The following is a 20,982-nucleotide window of genomic DNA, read 5'->3' as shown; positions in this document are numbered from 1 at the left end:
TCGGGGGATGCGTGAGACGCTAGTTTAGTCATCGGAGTTAGCCAAGCGCTTGGCGACTGCTACAGCCTCACAGGCACGATAGGTTCACAGGCCAAATTCTCCACGCGTTTCGTCAAGAGACAGTGGTATTGATACACGATATAGGAAATCTAAATAGGAAATCTAAATTACGCCACCTATGCACAGCACCTGCACAGAAACCCCGCTGACCGTCGTCTTCGCCGCAACATTACCGACGCGTCCGTCTCGCATCTCATCCCATCTCACAACACGACGCCCCTCTACGCCGCCTTCTTTGTAGCCTTGGTCCTCAACTTCATCATCAAGTACACCAGTGTGTAACTGCTCACCGAGAACAACACGACGATGCCGGCGTTCCTCCACCCATAATACTCCTCCGCAAGGTTCAGGGTCCGGAGAAAGTCCGCTCCGCTCTTGTACTGGCACACGCGGCAGTCGACGGTGGCATCGGGATTGAGCAGGTTGACACCGGATCCCATACCCTGCTGGTAGACTGAGAGGTATTCGCCGCAGGTCTGGTTGGCAGCAGGGTCGAAGATGGCGAGCTCGCTCGATTTGCAGTCCACATTCGCAGACCAGGTGGTGAACACCAAGAGAGAGGACATCAGGTAGTTGAACGGGTCCAGATAGTAAAGCCAGTACCTCCAGAACGGCTCGAGTTGACTGTAGGGAACCAGAACTCCGCAGAAAGACACCAGTGTCGTGACGAAGAGAGGGTTGACGAGCGAGGCGAATACGGCGTTGGGAGAGTAGGCTGCGATCATCTGCCCGATACCAGTATACAGGAACTCGTAAACAAGCTGCGATATGTCAGTTTCTGCACCGTCGACGCTGCCATGAGAGGGGGGTTGCCTACCACAACGAAAAATGTGCTGCCAGCGTACTTTGCTGCACCAGGCAAACCTGCCGTGAAGTACCAACACACATAGTACATGACCGCACACACGACCAAATACGGAAGCTCCGAAACGATCAGTCCTGTCACGAACGGCGCCCAGTGGTATGTCTTGCTCTTCTTCTCGCGCGTTTCGTAAACATCGCGGCGTTGAATGAACAGCGGTTGTAGCTGGGAGATGACGCCAGGGGCCACGAAAATGAAGCTGAATACAGTGAACAGTCGCAACTGCAAGTCCTGAAGACTATCGCCAATCATCCAGAAGGTGAAGCCGTTAAGTAAAGCCAAGAGGATGTGCATAATCACCTTGTTGTTGACGTAATCGGTGTTGCGGAAAAGCGAGACGTTCATACGATGCGTGACTATTTTCACTTGCTCCCACATGGGCGAGGCAAACGCATAACCATCATCGACAGTACCCGGTGGGCGAGCGGCGGCTTCCGCAACGATCCTGTCAAGCTCTTCGGTCACGTCGTTGTACTGTTGGGATTCGAGCCAAACCCTGTTCCAGTCCGTGTTCTGAGACAAACTGCCGGAGACGACCTCTATCATGTGCTCGGCAGGGTTTGCCTCGCGTGGACATGGCGCTCCCTTGCTAGCGAAGTAGGATTTCACCGTACTTGCATCGTCACCGATATCGCCAAAGTAGACAGTCTTGCCACCCTTGGCGAGTAAGAGAAGCGTATCGAATTGCGCGAACAACTGGGCTGATGGTTGGTGGATCGTTACGAGGATGGCCTGTCCGACTTCCGCGAGCTTGCGCAAGAAGCGCACAGTGTTGTATGCAGCTTGCCCATCGAGGCCAGACGTCGGCTCGTCCAGGAATATCAGGATGCTGGGCTTCGCTACCAGTTCAACGCCGATCGTCAATCGTTTACGCTGCTCGATGGAGAGGCCAGCACCAGGTCGGCCGATCAGTGTATGCTCGATGTCGTGGAGCTGTAAGAGGTCGATTATGGTGTCCACGTAGCGGAGCTTCTCGTCTCGTGGTGTTTCACGAGATTGTCGGAGAAGAGCAGAGAACTCCAAAGCCTCGCGTACCGTGGCCAACGACTCGTGTACGTCCATCTGTTCAACGTAGCCTGCCGATCGCTGGAACGATACCGGGAGGTCTCGTCCGTCAACCATGATAGACCCATGGATCGTGCCGTCGGTCTTCCGCTGAGCGAGAACGTCGAGTAATGTCGTTTTGCCAGCCTACATACAGTGTTAGAGTTCAAGACGCTCACAGTGGACATTGAGGTATGACTTACGCCCGAAGATCCCATTAAAGCCCCAAGAGTTCCGGGCTTCACGAATCCCTGTACATTGTCAAGGAGAACTCGATCTCCTGATGGAGTCTTGACAGTGTACGTAAGATTCTTCCAGGTAAAGATTGAAGTATTGCGGATGAGTTGGTTGGCGAGCGTGTTATCAGATCCGGAGGACGCGGAGCTAGCATGTGGCTTCTCGTATGATTGAGACTCCTCGTCATCGACGTGGATATGCTGAGTCTTCTTCTGTTTCTCTCTTGGGATGAGGAGTCCACGGCCACCCTCACCCATCTCCTTCCATCTTGATGTGAACACTATCGTCAGAGCGACGAAGAAGACCCACCACGAGAGAATGATACCGAGATTGCGCCAGAGATGGCTATGACTGAAAGACATGGAGGCCAGGTAGTCATCCCCTGTGACGATGACAGTCCCGGGTCGTGCACCATTAACGCCAATACACGACTGTCCACCTAGGTCTGGCACGTATCCTGGCCCATTGGGAGCGAGATTGGGACCTACACACGGTATTTGTTGATCGTGAAACTCGTTGCCTAGCAAAGCCTCAAAGGCGTAGGCCATCGGGTTGATCCAGAAGATCCAGACAAACCAAGGCTTCATCTCAGGCTTGATGATCATGTAACCCATATACATGAACAGTGCCGAGACGAGGAGACCTGAAGCTTTCGTCGCTGCATCAAATGTCGGGAAGGCAGCACCGATCATGCGGAAACATGCAGTCATGGCCATGGCTGAAGCGAAGATGACGATCCAAAAGGTAAAGAAAGCTTCTGCGGTAGTCTGGAGTCCGACCATGAAGTATATGACGATTCCGAAGTGCGACATCTGGAACAACATCAATGGTATGTCGGTAGCGACCTGAGCGATGACGAAAGCGGCGGGGTAATGCAGTGCAAATGATCGATGTTTAGCCAGGACAGGCCGTCCAGTGAAAGAGTCTGTCACCTCTGAGAGCCCCATGTAGGCAGGGTACAAAAGGCAAAAGAACAGTGCGCCACCTTTGAGGAAGAGACCGGCCGAGTGATCCGGTGCGGCGTAGAACAACGAACCAGCGACAAGAGCTTGGATGAGGGTAGAGACTTGCTTGACGATGAGCACGGGCTTGTCACCCCACAGCACTTGGTACTGTCGAGTAACGGCCGTCTTGACCTGAGAGTAGAAGCTCGTAGTGACAGCGGCATTCTTTGGTAGAAACCTGTGCTTCTCTCGGGCTATCATCTCTTTGAAGTCGGTCGTGTTCAATTTCGCCTCCTCGCTGTCGGGGTAGTCGAGTTCCGCACTCATCGCTTGCTTGATGGACGATTGTTCGTACGCCGCACGTACTTCTTCGCCATTGCGCGGGAACTTCTCCTCATAGCCTTCGGCGACGGCTCGCACATCCGAGATCGTTACGCTGGTTAGGAAGTCGGCTTGGTTTGCGGCTGGGTCGCAGAGAAATCCGAGATCTTGCATGAAGGGTACTGCATCCTCTCTCGGTCCATAATAGATCTGCTTTCCCTCATCGAGGATGAGCACCTTGTCGAACTGCTCATAGATACCGTTGCCGGCTTGGTACAAGGTTGCAATGGTAGTCAACCCAAGTATGTCGGTCATGGCACGCATAGCCTTGGTCCAATCCAGTGCTGTGCCAGCATCTAGGCCGCGCGTAGAGTTGTCCCAGCAAAAGACGCTGCCGCGCGTTGCGAGACATTCCAGGATGGAAACGCGTTTTCGCTCACCGCCTGAGACGCCGCGGATGTACTCGTCTCCCACCTTGGTATCGTGTGTGTGCTCAATGCCGAGTGATTTGAGTAGAAACTCCTTGTAGACTTTCGCGTATTGTTCGGCAGAAGTGATGTCGGGCGGCAGATTGTAGGGGACTTTCATGCGTGTTGCGAAGTCGAGGGTCGCACCGACGGACATGGTAGGGAAAAAGATCTCATCTTCTGTGTTCATGACTGTGGGCAGGTCAGCATTTGAAGTATTGCTTCACCAGAAGACTACGCACCTATCTGACCGCGGTAGGACTTGGCTTCATCACTGGACATGGAGCCAAAGGAGACATCCCCGTCAATTTCGGCGTAGCCCTGTCGGTGATTCGACAATATGTTCAGCAGTGAGGTACAGCCTGCGCCCGGATTACCCAAGACGAGAAGCATTTCTGGAGAACTGTCAGCATCATTTGGTTCGCGCTTGATGAATAGGCGCGACATACCTCCAGGCTTCACACATCCATACGAGTTGTCGATGATTGTCTTCATTGGCGCACCCTTTCCCCTATTCCCGAATGGATTCAGCTGCGACAGCACGTTCTCGTTGAAGACGGCATCGTTGCTGATACCCTTGACTGTGAGATTCTTCCATGTCACACCCAACTTCCGGGTTTTGCCGCCATTAGCTTCGTCACGCTCCCTGAGTACTCTGACTTCTTGCGAGATAGGCCATGTTTCGCTTTGGATGGGTGCACTCTTGGAGGTGGGTAAGTAGTCTTGATCGACGCGCTCGGTGCTGTACCCAGAACTAGGAGTCGTTGATTGCATTTGCAGTGCAAACTTGTGTATAGTAGGTACGTGAATCGATTGGAGGTCAACTGCAGTAACAGGAAGTTTGTTGTTGGCGGCTGAAAAGACAACGGAGTGACGGCTGGATGGTGTGGACCAGAGAACCTGCAGGACCGGTAGTCCATATAGTCAAGTACCAAATTTGCTTATCTACATCATCTCTTCCATAGATATGAAGCCACTCCGTGCGCCATCTGGCAAAGCTCTTGGCCGGAGAGAGGTCGAACCGCATAATCTGTTGTGGTGGAGGGCGTGCTGCAGTACGGCCGTAAGGCCTGGGTCGAAGACACGGCCGTACCCTTGCGCCTCTTCGGGCCGTTACATATGCCCACGAGAGTCGGAGGATCAACGCGCCGCCAGACGCCTGGCTCCGACTCCGTTCCATAACAGATTTAAAATATAACCGCGAAGACCCGATCGCTTACCTGACTGCTGTTGTTTACTGATACATCTGTGGTTATTGTGTTCTTAGTCATGAGGAATTCGCCGAGGACGTCAGCTTGGATTTGGTCAAACAGCAATCTTTTGCGGATGTTTCTTGTGCGGTTGACATGTACTCGTAGCGATGCGCCTGTATTGGAAAACATGTTACAACCTTGAATGCCATCGCTTCTCGGATGTTTCTCAAGTGCATCCCATGTACGTCAGACCGTATTGCGCAAGGCTGGATACGTTTGGACCTCTCGGTGACCTTATAAATGTTTCCGCGCATGTATGCATCGTTATTGTGTGGGCTATAAGGTCGTAGACAAACCGTGCTGGCAAGCCGGAAGACAGAACGACTCGAAGATCGATGACATCATGTGATGATCGCCAATGATGACGACCTCGGCCCACGCTAACCAAGAGACACCCCAAACTTCCGAGAGCCTACGTTAACGTTGGATTATCTATTTTGCATATTTCTATCTTGATGTAGGCTGCAGACCTGTTCAAGCTACTCCTTGTATAAGGTGGACCCACATAACACGCCTGAACAGTTGCGAGTACCGCTTAGCTTGTCGGCGCACAAACGATGCGCAATCCGCGTCACGTAGGCGCCGAGATATATGGTAAGTAAGAACGCCCAGAAATTGAATCCTACGGTTTGAGCGTCCGTGATTCAAGACCAGACGGTTGCAGCAATGCTTATAGCTCTATGATTTGAAAGTAGCTGACGCGAAGTTTGACCCTAGCCGAGCAAAGATGTTCTCCATCGGGCAAACAGGTACTGCGCATGAATGAACGGAAGAAAGACTACATAGCGTGGTGATATGAGAGAGCTACGGGCTTCTCTAGATCGGCTTACAGTATGCCAAATCGTGTCGCCATACAACCAACTCTTTTACTTCTTTATTCTCTCGCTTCGCCGAACGGGCTTTGCAAGGTTGTATATCACCAACGAGCATCGTAAGCATGTAGTACAATACGGTCCACGGAACATCCAGTCAAAAGCTGAATAAGGTTTAGTCTCCGAAGCCGACCACACGATCTCTCCACTGCGTGACATGCCTCTGTGCATTACTGGCGCAGAGCGAAGTTTGACGGAAGAGGCTTAGTCTCCGAAGATTAAGGCCCCCAGCTAACCGTGTTTCGAACTCGCGCTTTTGAGGGCTTGACCTTGACGCATGCCAGAATTGCGAGATGATCTCGTGCGCCTCTAGGCTGCTCGTTGGGCAACCATGTATATCACGTGCCAAACCATACGGTCAAGGTTGTAAGTAGCATACGAAGAATGCGCAAGTGCCTGTCAACTTGCGGTTGTATCCGGTTACCAAGGTGTCTGAGAATCTGCGAGATCATGCGGTACTCAGAGCCTCTTCCCATCGCTGTCGGAACTGTCCCTCTCCGCGCTGTATCTTGTACCAGAGCACTACTTCCAGATACGAACGAACCTCTACCCATGTATATAGTGCTAGATCATGAGCAAGAGTCATGGCGTATGCACTGAACCAGCCAGATGTATCTGTGTCCTGCGATGCAACCATACCGATGGACAATACCCACAAGGCGATTTCAGCGTTTGCAGTCGCGAATGTAGGCATTAAGTCCTCGATATATCTCTTGAGTTCGATGACTAAGGTGGACTGTAGATGCGCATGCGAGAAGTATGTCGGTCCATGAATGATGAGCATGTATAATGCTATTGCGTATCGGATGCATTGGGAAGTCGAACATGAGTTCGAGTATTCGAGTTGTGATTTCGATGGTGACCAGGAAAGTAATTTGTGCAAGACGAAGCATGTTAAGTCATGCAGATGAGTAGTTGAGAGCTCTTGCTGGCGTGATACGTGGAACACATGTCGAAGCCGCGTAAATACATCGCCGATTGTGGGATCCATGTCGAGTTCCGAAAGGCCGAGTGAAGACCGGTCTTGAGAAGACGCTGGTAAATCCAACCATTTCGATATCGGGGCTATTCCGTCTCCAATATCCAGATGATCTTGGACGCTAAATTGCGGACTTTGCGTCAGTATCAATGAGACCCTGGATTAGAGGATTAGTAGAGCGACCGTAGATAGCGGACGATGAGTGACATGATTACCACGTGACCATTCGCGCTGTGAGGGGGCTTGCGAGTTTCAAAAGATGTATGCCGCCTCGCATTCGCACCATCTTCTTCACGCCATCGATGTGCATATTACCAATTGTCAAATTGCCTTTGCCAAACTATAATTTCAGATGTCAGCGTATCAAATGAAGGGGCCCCAATGTTCAGAAGATCATCATACCTCTATGGCAGCAAGCGTTACGACCGAGTCCATGGTTTCGTCCTCATAAGCCTGAAGCGGGTCTTCAACTCGTCGCCGGACTAATGAAATGGAGTCTGCCATGAGAACCTCAGAGTTGTCGAATCCATTCTGAGCTCTCATCTCTATGTCCAACGACGCTGTCTGGAGGCTGACGTGGAACAAAGCGGAGTCATGTAGCGCAAGTGGCCACCATGACACAACGAAAGGGTTTGACATTGCGTTGAGATCCAATGGATAATACTGGAAGGCGATGTTTGATAAGACTATGGCGTATCAGTAAGCAGGGTAGTTGCAAGAACCTTCAGCAGGGAGGGATTCTTGACAATATACAAAACTAAGGGGGTCATGGTAGTTTTGCGAAGTTGTCAGCGCATCCGGTGCGGCTTTTGGTACGTACAATGAATCATGAGTTGCTGAACGCGAGCCCGGGGTAGTCTTGTGGCTGGGTAAGTGTCGAACGGGTCGAAGGCCTTATTTGCAGGATGGTTCCACAGTGCAGGTTGTTGGTTTCCATCCAACACAGGCGAGGTACTTGTGTCATTACGTATGCTCCGGGAAGTATAATTAGAAGGTACAGTCTCGGTGGACGACGAGGTAAGTGGCTCGTTTGCGTAGACACAGCTGGCTTTCCGTTTTCGACAGCGTGAGCATGTGGGTGTGCGTAGATCGCAGCTCAATTTCGATCTCGCACAAGCATCGCACGATCTCCTGAGCGTCCTACGCATTGTGAGGTACTCTCCGGAGGTTCAGGCATGACCTTTGTCTGTGATGAGGGGATGGAGTGCTGCGCATGCGGGAAGACGCGGGTCGCCCTCGCTTACATTAGCGTCGACAAGGGTTGGTGTGATGGGCTGAGCTCGTGTGCCCGTCATCAACGCCATTCTCCACCATCGGAAAATGAACTCTCTACGTGAGTCAGGCAACGCCTCCTTCTCAAAATCTCTCATTGCCGTGGCCGGTTTGTACTTCGGCAAGTCGCATATTTGTAGCCAGAGCGGTCGTATTTGAACAGCTCCTCACCTTGCAAAGGACTTTGGTTCATCTATGAGCTACTAAGCTGTTCACCTATGCACATTCGGCACTACAAGACAGCGGCGTGACCAGGGCATGGATCTCAGCACATTGCTTATAACATAAAGTTCTTCACTTATTTCCAAAACACGAGGATGCTCTTTACGCGAGAACACTCTTCGTAGACGCAATTTACACGTCGACCCCAGAGTAGTCAACCGCGACCCCGATCGCCACCCAGTCATATGCACTGCAGATCTGGCCCTTCCAGAAGTCTGACCCTGCTCGTTCTACGATATTGCGGAGAAGCCCAGAATAGCCCGATCGCCCACCAAGATTGCTGTCGTTCTCGTTGTTGGTGCCGGAGACAAGGGTCATAAGACCTGGATCGCGGCTCGCTTAATCTGGGTAAATGCCAATGGTATGTGGTCGAGAACGGACGGAGCGGCTATTGGATATTGGGCATAAAGGGACGACAAAGTGCTATACGGAGTCCATAATTCGTGGTTGTCTGGGAGGTATGCAGATCTCGTGGGAAATTCTGATGCGGCATCGGTCTTTTCGAAAACTGTTTCGGTATAAGAGCTCAGGATCGCGCTGGTTTTGAGGAGATGTTTGAGATACGTATTCTGACCTTATACTAAGTCATTAACTTTCGCTCGACACAGAGGCCGCACTTTAGACAACGTTGTAGTCTTGTTACATCTGGCATCACTCCGCCGCTACCACCAACGATGCGTTCCCTCCTTCCCCTCGTCGTCCTTCCACTCCTAGCCCTCGCGGCCCCACCAACTTCTCCAACAATAACGCGGCTCGTTTTCTCGGGTTCAGGATGTCCTAATGACTCTGGTTCCGTGAAGTCTGACACCGCAACCCTCGGTGACAGCGCCGGCGTCTCCTTCACGCAACTCAAAGGCGACACAACAGATAACTGTGCTGTACACATTCAGTCAGCTGGAGCAAGCGAAGGCTGGCAAGTTGCGGTTCGACAAGTGGACTACGTGGGCGATGTGAATTTGAAGGGAAACAGCGGACTGGATACATATACCCAGGTCTTCTGGAGTGAAAATGCTGGAAATACTGTGAATAGTCATCATATCAAGGCTAAATGGAGAAACGCTGACGATACACAGGGCGTGCTCACAGGTGGTCTCGCATGTGCTGGCCCAGAGATCAAAGACTACATTACTGTGCGGAGCAGCACCGCGGATCTGAAGTGGTCAAAGTGTACTGGCGCAGATGGCAATCCTGGTATCTTGAACGTCAACTTTAGGCCAGTCGTTCAGGGGGACTTTGGTACATATGACTTCAAACATGCTGCGTGGAAGTTGGAATGGCGGAGATGCTAGATTGGTATGAAGGTCTGCTTTTGAAGATGACGAGAGAAGCGTGTGTACAACAAAACTCGGTGCATGAAATGGAAACAAAACGTGAATAAGCGCTCTTACACTTCTTCTTCTACCTCCATGACTAGTATCCTTTCTGCTCTTGCCCAACTGCGTTGCTAACTACAACCATGCTGAAGCATTCACTAGAACGTACCTAGGTATGCTGCATACGCAGACTAGAAAGTGATATCAGCTTGCCGATGACGCTATTACCTCAAGGGAAAATGTGAGCATGGGGAAGTTGAAGTCAGTAACCCCCTCTCCAGTCTCGGATGCTGCGTCTTCCGCTGAGTGAGCTGATGTAGAGTGGCCTGGGATCAGGTACACCAGATACTCGTCGGGTATCACTTCGCGCTCTGCATTGTTGACGTATCTGAGGGGCGCGATATATTCCCTAGGGGACATGGCAGGCTATGGACGCCGGCCGGTTGACCAGCTTCTAAAGGACGCGTTGAGCTGGCTAATGCAGGTGAACAGATCGCGAGAACGCAAGAGGCCACACGTGATTAGATGAACGACCGACGCAGAAGTTTGGAGTTTGAAGCTCAGTGCCGTAAGCTTGCTTGTTTTAGGTGCTGCTAAGGGTGGCTGTAGGATGCCAGTAGGAAAGCGCAGGTGGCGCTGCTGTCATCAGGCGGCGTAGCTAGAAGCGCCGCGCTTGCACTTGCCACGACACGCATCGACCCAGGAAGACGATCATAGCAGCCGCGGGTGTCGATGCAAGCCGAGGACACATAGAGCAAATTCGGTGGATAGATGGACTGCAGCGGCGAAGATAGGTGTGGCTACGCGCGACACCGACGCGTCTAGCGCGATCTCGGGATGCTCGGGGTGAACCAGCCGATCAACGTCATCCTGTCAAGGCCAACGAGGGCTTCATCACTGCCGTCGCCCTTCATACCTAGGTATCGTCCCAACAACAATTCGAAACAAACCCGTGGAGAAGGCTGGGGCACATCATTCTTGGAGTGAGTGCCCATCTACAGCATGGCAGGCAATGATCCATAAGCTCCGCACTGAGCGGAATTCCGCAACTATGCCTGGGCCTACATAATGCCTCTTGCCGCAACCTGACCGTCGTATACAGCCCTAGCAAGTAAGATATCGGCGAGCAAGGAAGGACGCGTGATAGTGATTTGGGGCCATTATCGCATCAGGCTCCCATACTTTAAAGGCTCTCAGATACCGGTGCACAATATCAATTCAAACAGCAAACAGCCTCAGATATGGATCCTCGTACAGTCGGTACGGTATCTTAACCAAATTTAGAATCACCGCTAACCAAACACCAAGACTTGTCTGCAGCAGCGCAAGATAGTTTCGCGACCTTTGTCAAGGACGAAGCCTTCTTCGCTCTCAGCTTTTACCTAGCAGGCAACAGCAACATCGAAGTTTGCGCGCCCATCCGCCATACCCATGCATCCTTCCAACTCGAGCTGAACCAGCTTGAAAGCAGTCTTGATACGTCGAAGCCAGCGTACATCGTTCTCCGCCGCGGTGGCTCGCTCACGTTCATCACATACGTGCCATATCGCGCGAAGGATACCATGCGAGACTTCTTCCTCAATTACAGACACGATATTGTACGACAACTTGGCTCATCGCACATCTCAAGCTCGGTAATATGTAAAGAGATCGCGGAGATTACAGACGCTCGATCGTGGGCAGAGCGAGATGCAGCTGCTACCCTGATAGACGACATAAGCATTCAAGGTAATAATCTAGAATCCCGTACGAGCGCCGCGCATGCTGAAGGCGCTCGAAAAGACCTAGGATACAGGAAGAACAAATGCCGCCTTTGCGATCGCCGCATGAAGAACAGAATATCGCCCGAAGCTCTTTCAGCGCTGAAGGTGCTTCAAGGCCCTGGGGCAGCCGTTCAGATCGTAAGACACACATTACAATAGTAGCTTTAAAGCGTGATAGCTGACCCGCCCCAGTCCGTTGACAGCAATACCGAGACCCTCAAGCTGAACTACATGAAGAACGAACTATCCCCGAAAGATGTCGCAGCAACCCTACCAACCGACAAGCCTAGTTTCACCTTCTACCGTCACCCCGCCACCCATCTACTCTACTTCATCTTCCACTCGCCCGACCATGCCACAGTGCAGCAACGTATGAAGCACACAATGGCCATACCAGGGCTGATCAATGTCTACGCTCAAGACCAGGACGTGCATGTAGACCAGAAGATTGAGATTCATGAACCGGACGACTTGGCCTTTGGAGCCAGAGACGAGCGCATCGGCAGGTTCAGGAGCGTGTATCTGAGGAACGGGTTTGACGGGACGGAGAGCACGTATGATGGTTTAGAAGGCGACAAAGCTTTTTACGACGGGATAAAGTAGCGCATCTTTGATACATGACTTTTGTAGATAACACTCTCATCGTTCATCTACCTTGATTCTACCACACTCGTCTCACTACTTTACCTCGTGAATATACTACGCCCAATCGCCTCTTTCAGTTGAGCCTCTGCGCTAACCAGCAAAGTGAAAGGCTTCTAGTACACATTGTGCGCATTGTAAGGTGACTGCGGAATTGACAGGAAGGTTTACACCAGCAAAGAGTAGCGGTGTTGAGGAACTGATCGGAAACTTATGCATACACCCATATGATAAGGAAAGCAACCACACTTCCTTCCTCGCTGGATTCGTCATCCACAAGGCACATATCAAGTCATGATGCGCCGTATCAGTCTAAAGCGTGTTTTTCATAGCCTATGGTATCGTACAGTACAGTAGATGCGCGAATGCTGCACGAAAAGAAAGACAAAACGCCATCTGCCTATATGCAAGTTTGTATGCCTTCACTCCAGTATGCAGCGGAGATGATGTGTGGAGGAAAAGAGTAGATAACACAGACATGACCGCGCCGATGCAGAAGTATAGACTAGAAAGCGATGAAATTGGAAATGAAAAGAACACCATGCAGAATGCTACCCCTTGTCTCAAAGCCAGGACAGGGAGAAACGACTTTCCCTCCCAGCGCCGATGCAGGAATATGCGAAAGACCTAGACCTAGATGGATGGAGATGTCGCGTGGGGATATCGAAATGACACTACGCGTTTGTGTGCAACAAGGAAGACCCGCTTATGCATCTACATCGTCTTCCTGATACGCCTCCTCTTCCGCCCGCTGTCGACTTCTACACTCGTGCTCATCGTATCCCTTGCACTCCGCGGGGTGGAAAACCGCTCACGGATGTGCTCCCGGATGACCTTCTTGGTCTTGTCGCGCTTCAACTGGCGCTCCTCGTCTGGGTCGACGAAGCGATGGACAGTGCGGTGATCGCGTATGCGCTCTTCCTTGTCGTGCTTGCCCTCCTTCTCCGTCTTGGGCCAGGGGAAGCCGTACAGTTTCGAATGGCGCTCGCACCGTGGACATTCTTTACGCGTGTTGTAGCCGTCTTGCTGTACAAAGTCGACGTCGCATGTCTGGCAGTTGACCCACTTGGAGTACTTGGCTGACAGGAGAGCGTTCGATGTCATGTAGTCGCCCGGCTTTCGCGTGTTCTCGACATAGTCGGCTTCGTCTCCCTCTTCAATCGTGATAGGGGTACCAACGCGGTTCTGGACGTCGAAACGAGACTTTGAGCGTGTTGTTCGTAGTGTTGGGCGGGGTTTGCGCTTGACAATCTGCTGGTTCACATCGTCAAACTCGAAGCTCTCAGAAAGTTCGCTGAGATCGGACATGTATGCGTCTTCGTCTGCAGGCGGGGAGGGCCACGGGGCGTTTACCGTTGTCGTAGTGATTTCCTCCTTCACTATCGCCACTCCCATCGCTGGGCAATCTTGTATTGTCGTGGAGTCGACCTGCTCCTTGGGATCGCCGGTGTCGTGCGGGTGATCCTCGTCAATCGAGGTGGCATCTGTAGATGATTGAGTCGATTTGGGTGACGCTGCTGCTATGGACGATTGCGGGGATGCCTCTCGCGACGAGCTGGCCAAGTCCGTATTCACCGTAAGAACACCTTCGCTATGTTCATTGCGGACTTCTTGCGACATCTCTGGCGATGAGACCAAATTGGTCGCTGGATCCTCTATACTCGAAACCGGGAGCTCCTGACGCAGGGACGATGTGCTGTGTGCCTTTTTCAGCGTCGTCTTGCGCAGCAGATTCGATGTGTGCTGCTTGGATGGCGAAGTCTTCTGCTCAAATCTCGCTCGCTTTGGGGCGGGTGTTGAGTCACGCGAGGGGTCGTCATCCGTTGAATCTTCCAGCGATCGCTTCTGAGAAATGGAGGCCGCATCGGAAGCGGTTTCGGCGGTCTGATCATGACCTGCGCCCTCCACCTCTTCATCATTCCCTTCATCGTTGTGGACGACTCGCTTCATAGGTGCCCAGCCGTTTTGCTGCAGACTTTCGCAAGTATTACACAAACACTCCTCATTATCGTCGCCAAAGTAGTCCTCGCCGTACGAGACTGTGATTTCTTCTCCTTCAAGAATCGGCTTCACTGCAACAATCTGCATGCCGTCGTAGCCTTTGGTTGTGAGTTTTGCGTTTGCGTCGCAATCGTGATTGGCGAAGCGCGCGGGACCTAGGAACAAGGAGCGCGTCTTCTTGCGGCTTGAAATAACCAGACTGAAGTCCTTGCTCTGCAGCTCTAAAGTTTTCTCTTGCTCTTCAGTCATAGCTACTTGCACGCCGGTCAAGTACTTGATTTCTTCGCGTGGGTTGATATCTCGTCGCGCGGTGATCGAGGCCTCGTGTTCCGTGATAATGTAGCGGTTGGTGGTGGTGACCTCGAATTGGCAGTCGGCCATGTAGATGTTGACGTATCTGCGGAGATGGCGCTTGAACTGATCCTGATCGCGCTCATCCTTCAGCGTGTTCATGAACCTGCGCAACCCCGGCAGTTGCACCAACTTGTGCACTGCCTCTGCAGGATCCCTCTCCCAGACTACGTGTCGTCGGATAACGTCGGCCACATCCTCCTCGTGCAATCCCCGCGAGCCTGTGAAGCGGCCACCTCTGTTCTTGCGAATCTTGGCCCAGAAGTAGAGTTTGTCCACGAGCGCGTCGGTGATGATGTCGTCGAAAGTGGCGAGCTTGTCCAGCGTCAGTTTCGTCGAGGGCGCCATGATGGCGCGATGGGGTGGATGAGTTCGAACGTGCCCGCTCAATCCGCCGCCGGTCGTGGAGATCGTAAGGAGTCGTAGGGTTTCGCGATTAAGGGGGAGGCTGGCAGGGCTGGCTGACGTTATGGTGGCCAGCAACGACAAGTCATTCACCGTCGCGTACAACAATAGCTGCACCACAAACGAAAAGAAAGAGCGTGCAGACGACGCGCGCAAGGGAAGGAGCGAGCGACGGCACGCACGGGGGATCCAGCACTCGCCCGATAGTTTACGGGAGTATGGACTCGACGGAACTAGCCCTGCAGGCTATCGAGACCCGCATGCGGCGCATGGGGTGAAGGGCTAAGCGAGCATCATCGGGGCCCCTGCCCATGTGCGGCTAAACTGCGGTGGCACGAGTCCAGCTTGCGACTTTGACAGCGACCAAGACACACACCCCCGACGTCAACACCACCACGCCGCGCGCATCGAGGCAGGCAGTCGAGACCAGGACATCGGGAGAAGCCACACAGGATGATTCAATTAAAGGTGTGCTGGGCCGGTCACGCGCGGCAGAGCAAGGACTGATGGATGCCCTTTTAGACCCTCGTAAATTGCATCGACAACTCGGGCGCCGCCATAGTCGAGTGCGTCAATGTCCTGCGATCGAAGCGCCCCGCGAAAGTTGGTATGTGCGCGAAACTCCAAGGCACGGCACGAAGCTGATGGAAGCAGGCGACCGCATAGTAGTGGTTGTAAAGAAACAGCGAAATTTCGGCCCGGAAACCGGCAACAGCGTCTCCATCAGCGCAGCGAACAAAGTACGGCGAGGCGACGTCCGACATGCAGTTGTGGTACGGACAGCGAAGAAGTGGCAGCGGCCGGACGGCAGCGTGGTCAAGTTCGACGACAACGCCTGCGTACTCATCAACAAGGCCGGAGAGCCCATCGGATCGAGAGTCAGTGGTGTTGTCGCGGCAGAACTGAGGCAGAAGCAGTGGTCCAAGATCCTATCGCTGGCGCCCATGCACGTATAACGGCTGGCATGTGGGTGGGATGAAAGATGCATTTTTTGGGAGTCTATGAGCGCTTTGGAATGTAACATTATGTGTATGCCACTACAATTGTACCCATGGGTATCTCAACGGCTGTTCCCTAAACTCCTCGCAGCAAATATGTGAGATTAAACGCCAGCTACATGCATTCCATGTCGTTGTTCTCTTAGTTATCAGACGGGCGTGAGACGTGACCGCATCCGGCGCACACGTAATAAAGGGCCTGGTCCGGTCAGAATGGCTTGCGAACATGCAGGAGAAACTTACCATGCCCGTCTCGGCGGTCCGCTGCTGCGACTGGAAGAAGACGGCTTCGTTCTCGCCGCACTCTGTGCATTGTTTCTGGATGCGCGGTAACTAGACGCAGGCACAGTCAGCGAGCACGCTCAAGAGCAAGCAAGCAACTGTACTGGTGGAAGACGCAGGAGGCGCTTTCAGGACGTGGGTTCGTCCCACATGTCCTCGTCAAAGTCGTCGTCGTAGTCTTCAAACATTTCATCCTCCTCGCGCATCTGCTGCTGGGGGCGCTCGGCTTGCGGGTCCTCGTCCTCGGCCTCGAGGGCAAAGCCAGGAGCCGATTCCTCGCCGCACTCCTGGCACATGATGGGCATGCCGCACATGGTGCAGCAGGGCATCTCCTCAGAGAGAGCGGCCTGGGCAGCTTGGGCATCGGACAGGGAGTAACCAACCGTGGGATCCTGAGCAACCTCGGCTGTGACACCAGCTGTGGCTCCGACTGTGGACGCGATTTCGTGGCGCATGACGCAGGATGAGGGCGCTTCTTCGGTGAAGTTGCATGTGCGGCAGGCGAAAAGCAGCTTGTTCTCGGATTTGTCTTCGCGGGGGAACAGCAGGTTGGAGCTGCGCGAGGTTAGCCGGGCTTCTTGGTTGCAGAAGAGGCGACGCACCATTCTGAGCAGAAGCGGAAGAGAATGGGCTCCTTGCCGCCCTTGGAGCCGCCCATTTGCGCTGCTGGTGAAGCCATGCTGAGTGGATGTGAGATCGTAAATCGTGCGTGTGCGTGTGGATCGTCGTGACGGCTGTTATGCGCGTGTGGAGAGACAAAAGCGTCGAGGAAGCCTGCGCACAAAAGTTGGGTAGGTACAGAGACAGAGTCACGTCGGCGAGCGCGGGCCACCCGTCTTGATTCGCGCGGCTTCCGTTGCTGTAGCAGAGCCGCGTTCTTTGTTTGGCAGGCGCCCCCGCATTATCGACCTTGAGGCGCCGATCGCCCTGTCCACCGCCTGCAATTCTAGACGTCGCTCCACGCTGCACGCACAACTGCCCGTGCGGAGACTCCTATCAACCTCTGCACTGCTCGCCCTCCCCCTACCACAGCCTACTCCGTCCAGCGTCACGCATACATCGCCAGCAACCATGGTAAGCACTGCGCCCGTCGTCCCAACCCACCTCGCACCCCCCTCACGCATCCTAGTCGTCCGCCGAAACTGGTCTCCCCGAGGGATGGGAGGTGCGCCGCTCCAACACCAAAAACCTCCCATACTACTTCCACGCCCAGACGAAAGACTCGCGATGGGAGCCACCAGCTGGAACCGATCCGGACAAGCTCAAGGCATACATGGCCGCCAACCACAGCTCCAAGGGCGTTGCGCCCGCAGCCTTCGCGCCGACTGAAGGCAAGATCCGATGTGCCCATCTCCTCGTCAAGCATCGCGACAGCAGGCGCCCGGCTAGTTGGCGGGAGCCCAAGATTACGCGCTCAGTCGAGGACGCCCGGAAGATGATACAGGACTACCAGAAGCAAATACAGGCGTACGAGAGAGGCCAGGAAGACGAGAGCGCCAAGTCTCTGTCTGAACTCGCGACGACCGAGTCAGACTGCAGCAGCGCTCGCAAGGGGGGCGATCTGTGAGTCTCTGCAGCGGGAGATGCAGCGGGAAACACTAACGTCATCAGGGGCTTCTTTGGCAAGGGCGACATGCAGAAGGAGTTCGAGCAGGCTGCCTTCGCCCTCAACAAGGGCGAGGTGAGCGATCTGGTCGAGACGGCATCGGGGGTGCACTTGATCCAAAGGTGGGACGAATGCCACAGGTCTCAGTATGGTGCTAACCATACGCAACGCAGGTTGGAATAGTCGATGCGTCGCGCCAAAACTAGGGCAAACAAAGCGTCATGTACTGTGATGAGGGGTTTCCTGGGACGCGTGCGGGCTGTGCAGACGCGTCGTGGATACCCGCTCAACACCAAGACAATCATGGTAGTACTAGTAATACTACTATCATGAGACATGCATGTGAAGTCCAGGAGCGGGCGCAGCACGTTGGCCGTGTGTCGTGTGTGGTTGTGGTTGTTGTCTGTCTGCTAACATGATTACGTCCTTTGCAGCTCCCCCTTGGTCGATCCGCGTTGGTTAGGGACCGTACGTCGTTGCACGCGTGCTGACGACAAGCAGACCACAATCGAGAGGGCGATAGAGTTTGTGGGGCCGGAACCAGACGCCTTGAGATAAATTTTTCCCATCGCCCGCACACAGCCCACGGCGGCCAAATTCGCGCCCTGCTACAAAAGCGCGCACCAGGACATCGTCGTCGCATCCCGTCTCGCCGTACCGCTCTGCGCTTGGACAGAGACTTCGGCTAACGCGACTTCCCCCGCCAAAGCCATCGCTGCGCTACTGCAGTGAGTAGGCGCCGGCCTCCAAGTACCTCAGTCAGCTGACGTTCAGACTTGAAACCCGCATACTAAAGCCGTCTGGGAGCAGACCTCGAGCCGTCTCCCACTCACTTCGCCTCGCACTCGCACAGTTTCAGTGCGTGTGGCTGGTTTCGGCATCCTCAGCCTGCGCCTCGCCCCCAAGCCAGCCCGGTTCCGGATCAGCCCGAGAAGACAAGGAAGCGGCGGCCCAGTGACGTATCATGTAAGTTGGCTGGTTTTATCCTTTTTTTGCATCAGCCCACCTCAGAAGACGAGGAGCAGCACCGTCGGGCGCAGGTTCTAGACATGCCCAGCAAGTTCGTTTTGGGAGCCTGCTGCAGCGCCGTAGTGTGGCGGGCATGCCGTGCAGCGACTGGGCGGCCATCATCCCGAGCGTCTGGGTGTCGTGCCCTAGCACCTTTTGCAAGGTCGGCGCACGCACAACGCTTTTCCCTGCGTCACAGTAGCCCGCAATTCGACTGTCAAGCTCCTGGGCATTTGGCCTCACCAACCACAGCGTTGCCGCCCCAAACCCTCCCTTCACCACCGCGCCGCTGTGCTTGCACGCCCGCCCCGACCGCACCGCCCGTGCAGCTGCTCTCACTGTCCATTGACGTAGCTGCCCCGTCAGACTATATGGGAAAGTCCCGGGGCCGCACTTTCCCATTACCATCAGCTCACGCACCAACGCCGCCCGCAAAGTGCCCGCATACCCCTGCCGACTCCACACGGCGCCCTGTTTACTCCGCTAACACCTTCGATCACCAGCGCTTCCGCGATCTTTCACCCTTCCACCTCCACCACCTCACACAACCTTTTTGTCTAGAAAATTCCCGTCGTTCTCTACAAATATCACCCACGCTCCTTTGAGTCTTGACAGCGCCACTCACTGCAGTGCTCCCGCTGCCCACTATCCTACTCCACCCTCCACTCTCCTTCGACCAAGACTCCACACAGACCTACTCAACCTACCTCGTTGCCGCTATGGCTGCTCCACTATCTCCCCACCCTGTCTACCACGACCCCATCCCAACATCCCGCCGTAACTCCAGTCGCAAGACCATCTCCTGCCTCTCACGCACTCCCTCCAACGTCGATGCTCCTCGCACTTTCTGCCCCAAGGACGGTGATGCATTCAGCTACGACCCCTCTCACCTCCGCCACTGGTACTGTCCCCAAGAGCTCTGGGACCGTCTTCCCAAGCAAGTCCAGTCCTGCCTCGGTGATGTTCAGCATGCGGGTGCCGCTGTTCTGACTGGTAAGTCCAAATACGTCTCAGGCACTTGATATCGTACTAACCCAAAACAGGCTTCGAGCGTCTCGACAAGCACCTCGACAACTTTGACGATAGTCAAGTCGACCCCAGGGCCACTGGAGACGAGCTTCTGGTCCACCTCGACGAGCTCCCGCCCCCAAAATTCCGCACAGTCAGCAACGCCAGCAGCGTCTTCCAGTCTGACACTTCTTCGCCTCTCACCAGCGCATCGTCCGCTTCTCAGTCAGGGAGCGCCTCTCCTTCCACTCCAGCCTTCTCTGTGTCTCAGATCATGTGCCCTGGTTCACCCATCTGCTTGGGTCCCTCGGAGCTCTCCCGCTCACGTGAGCGCTCCTTCTCTACGCCGCTTAGATCGCACGACGCCAAGTATGCCGCGGAGCTGTCGCACCTACGTACCGAGGCCCTGCCGCGTCTACGTCACAAGTCTTACAAGGTCGAGACCGAGTGGCAGGAGGCCAAGCGTGTCCCGGGCGCCATATCTGCAGATGACATCAACGCCTTCGAGAATTTCTGGGCCGAGAAGAAGTTGCTGATCCTCAGTCTCAATGAGCGGGGTAAGCGTCTTGCGAGTGCCGCTGGCCTTGCTACCACCGGACTCGGCTGGTGCGCCCCGTAGAGGCTAGTGAGGTGGATCTCCTCGACTTGGTCACTCGAAATGGTTCACTGAGCGCATCAGTTACGCGACATGGCGCAGCACCCCCAGCTACAGCCAGTCGACAACCATGAACTTCTTTTCTTTTTCCATTTCCTTGGAGTCCTGTTTCCTGGTTTCTGCTTCACTTCCTGTGCGTTACAAGCGAGGAGTTGGTCGGTCGGTATTTATTCATGTAGGCATCTACACAGCAGATCGGGAAGATCTACACTTGGAATGGACGTGCGTTCACGATAGATCTCATACACGCCCATGTCTTCACGACGGCGGTCTCACGAGAGATCCATTTTTGCCCATGGCGGCTGCTATGGGGCATTCTGGCGGGTTCAACCCGGCTCATCTTAGGCGTAAGGTCAGCTCAGCTCAAAATAACGAATCATAACATCTACATGACGACTTTGTTTGTGCATATTCCTG

General features: G+C 53.9%; 8 protein-coding genes across 8 annotated transcripts; 5 read left to right on the top strand and 3 right to left on the bottom strand.

Annotated features, from left to right (window-relative positions):
• Window positions 1-281: 281 nt before the first annotated feature.
• Window positions 282-4,709, bottom strand: J4E85_001254 (uncharacterized protein; the record flags this gene model as incomplete). The annotated part of the gene is made up of 5 exons (XM_051465541.1): window positions 282-821; window positions 878-2,113; window positions 2,170-4,127; window positions 4,178-4,330; window positions 4,385-4,709. 5 exons carry the CDS (start codon window positions 4,707-4,709, stop codon window positions 282-284), a joined length of 4,212 nt encoding a protein of 1,403 aa, XP_051330098.1.
• Window positions 4,710-9,207: 4,498 nt separating this feature from the next.
• Window positions 9,208-9,822, top strand: J4E85_001253 (uncharacterized protein; the record flags this gene model as incomplete). The annotated part of the gene is made up of 2 exons (XM_051465540.1): window positions 9,208-9,555; window positions 9,607-9,822. 2 exons carry the CDS (start codon window positions 9,208-9,210, stop codon window positions 9,820-9,822), a joined length of 564 nt encoding a protein of 187 aa, XP_051330097.1.
• A 1,265-nt stretch (window positions 9,823-11,087) lies between these two features.
• On the top strand, window positions 11,088-12,212 carry J4E85_001252 (uncharacterized protein; the record flags this gene model as incomplete). Its single annotated transcript, XM_051465539.1, has 3 exons — window positions 11,088-11,106; window positions 11,155-11,747; window positions 11,802-12,212. 3 exons carry the CDS (start codon window positions 11,088-11,090, stop codon window positions 12,210-12,212), a joined length of 1,023 nt encoding a protein of 340 aa, XP_051330096.1.
• A 753-nt stretch (window positions 12,213-12,965) lies between these two features.
• On the bottom strand, window positions 12,966-14,951 carry SET9 (Histone-lysine N-methyltransferase set9; the record flags this gene model as incomplete). Its single annotated transcript, XM_051465538.1, has 1 exon — window positions 12,966-14,951. The coding sequence occupies one exon, from the start codon at window positions 14,949-14,951 to the stop codon at window positions 12,966-12,968; it is 1,986 nt and encodes a 661-aa protein (XP_051330095.1).
• A 631-nt stretch (window positions 14,952-15,582) lies between these two features.
• J4E85_001250 (uncharacterized protein) lies at window positions 15,583-15,964 on the top strand (the record flags this gene model as incomplete). Its single annotated transcript, XM_051465537.1, has 2 exons — window positions 15,583-15,615; window positions 15,650-15,964. 2 exons carry the CDS (start codon window positions 15,583-15,585, stop codon window positions 15,962-15,964), a joined length of 348 nt encoding a protein of 115 aa, XP_051330094.1.
• A 452-nt stretch (window positions 15,965-16,416) lies between these two features.
• J4E85_001249 (uncharacterized protein) lies at window positions 16,417-16,967 on the bottom strand (the record flags this gene model as incomplete). The annotated part of the gene is made up of 2 exons (XM_051465536.1): window positions 16,417-16,843; window positions 16,891-16,967. 2 exons carry the CDS (start codon window positions 16,965-16,967, stop codon window positions 16,417-16,419), a joined length of 504 nt encoding a protein of 167 aa, XP_051330093.1.
• Window positions 16,968-17,359: 392 nt separating this feature from the next.
• On the top strand, window positions 17,360-18,077 carry J4E85_001248 (uncharacterized protein; the record flags this gene model as incomplete). Its single annotated transcript, XM_051465535.1, has 4 exons — window positions 17,360-17,362; window positions 17,418-17,851; window positions 17,900-18,016; window positions 18,068-18,077. The coding sequence occupies 4 exons, from the start codon at window positions 17,360-17,362 to the stop codon at window positions 18,075-18,077; spliced, it is 564 nt and encodes a 187-aa protein (XP_051330092.1).
• Window positions 18,078-19,621: 1,544 nt separating this feature from the next.
• On the top strand, window positions 19,622-20,529 carry J4E85_001247 (uncharacterized protein; the record flags this gene model as incomplete). The annotated part of the gene is made up of 2 exons (XM_051465534.1): window positions 19,622-19,895; window positions 19,946-20,529. The coding sequence occupies 2 exons, from the start codon at window positions 19,622-19,624 to the stop codon at window positions 20,527-20,529; spliced, it is 858 nt and encodes a 285-aa protein (XP_051330091.1).
• Between the last annotated feature and the right edge of the window lie 453 nt (window positions 20,530-20,982).

The sequence above is a fragment of the Alternaria conjuncta genome, assembly GCF_024043145.1.
Source record: "Alternaria conjuncta strain BMP 0040 chromosome Unknown scaffold_2, whole genome shotgun sequence".
Lineage (NCBI taxonomy): Eukaryota > Fungi > Ascomycota > Dothideomycetes > Pleosporales > Pleosporaceae > Alternaria > Alternaria conjuncta.
The sequence above is the reverse complement of the archived record's forward strand: the minus strand, read 5'-3'. Positions and strand labels throughout refer to the sequence as shown.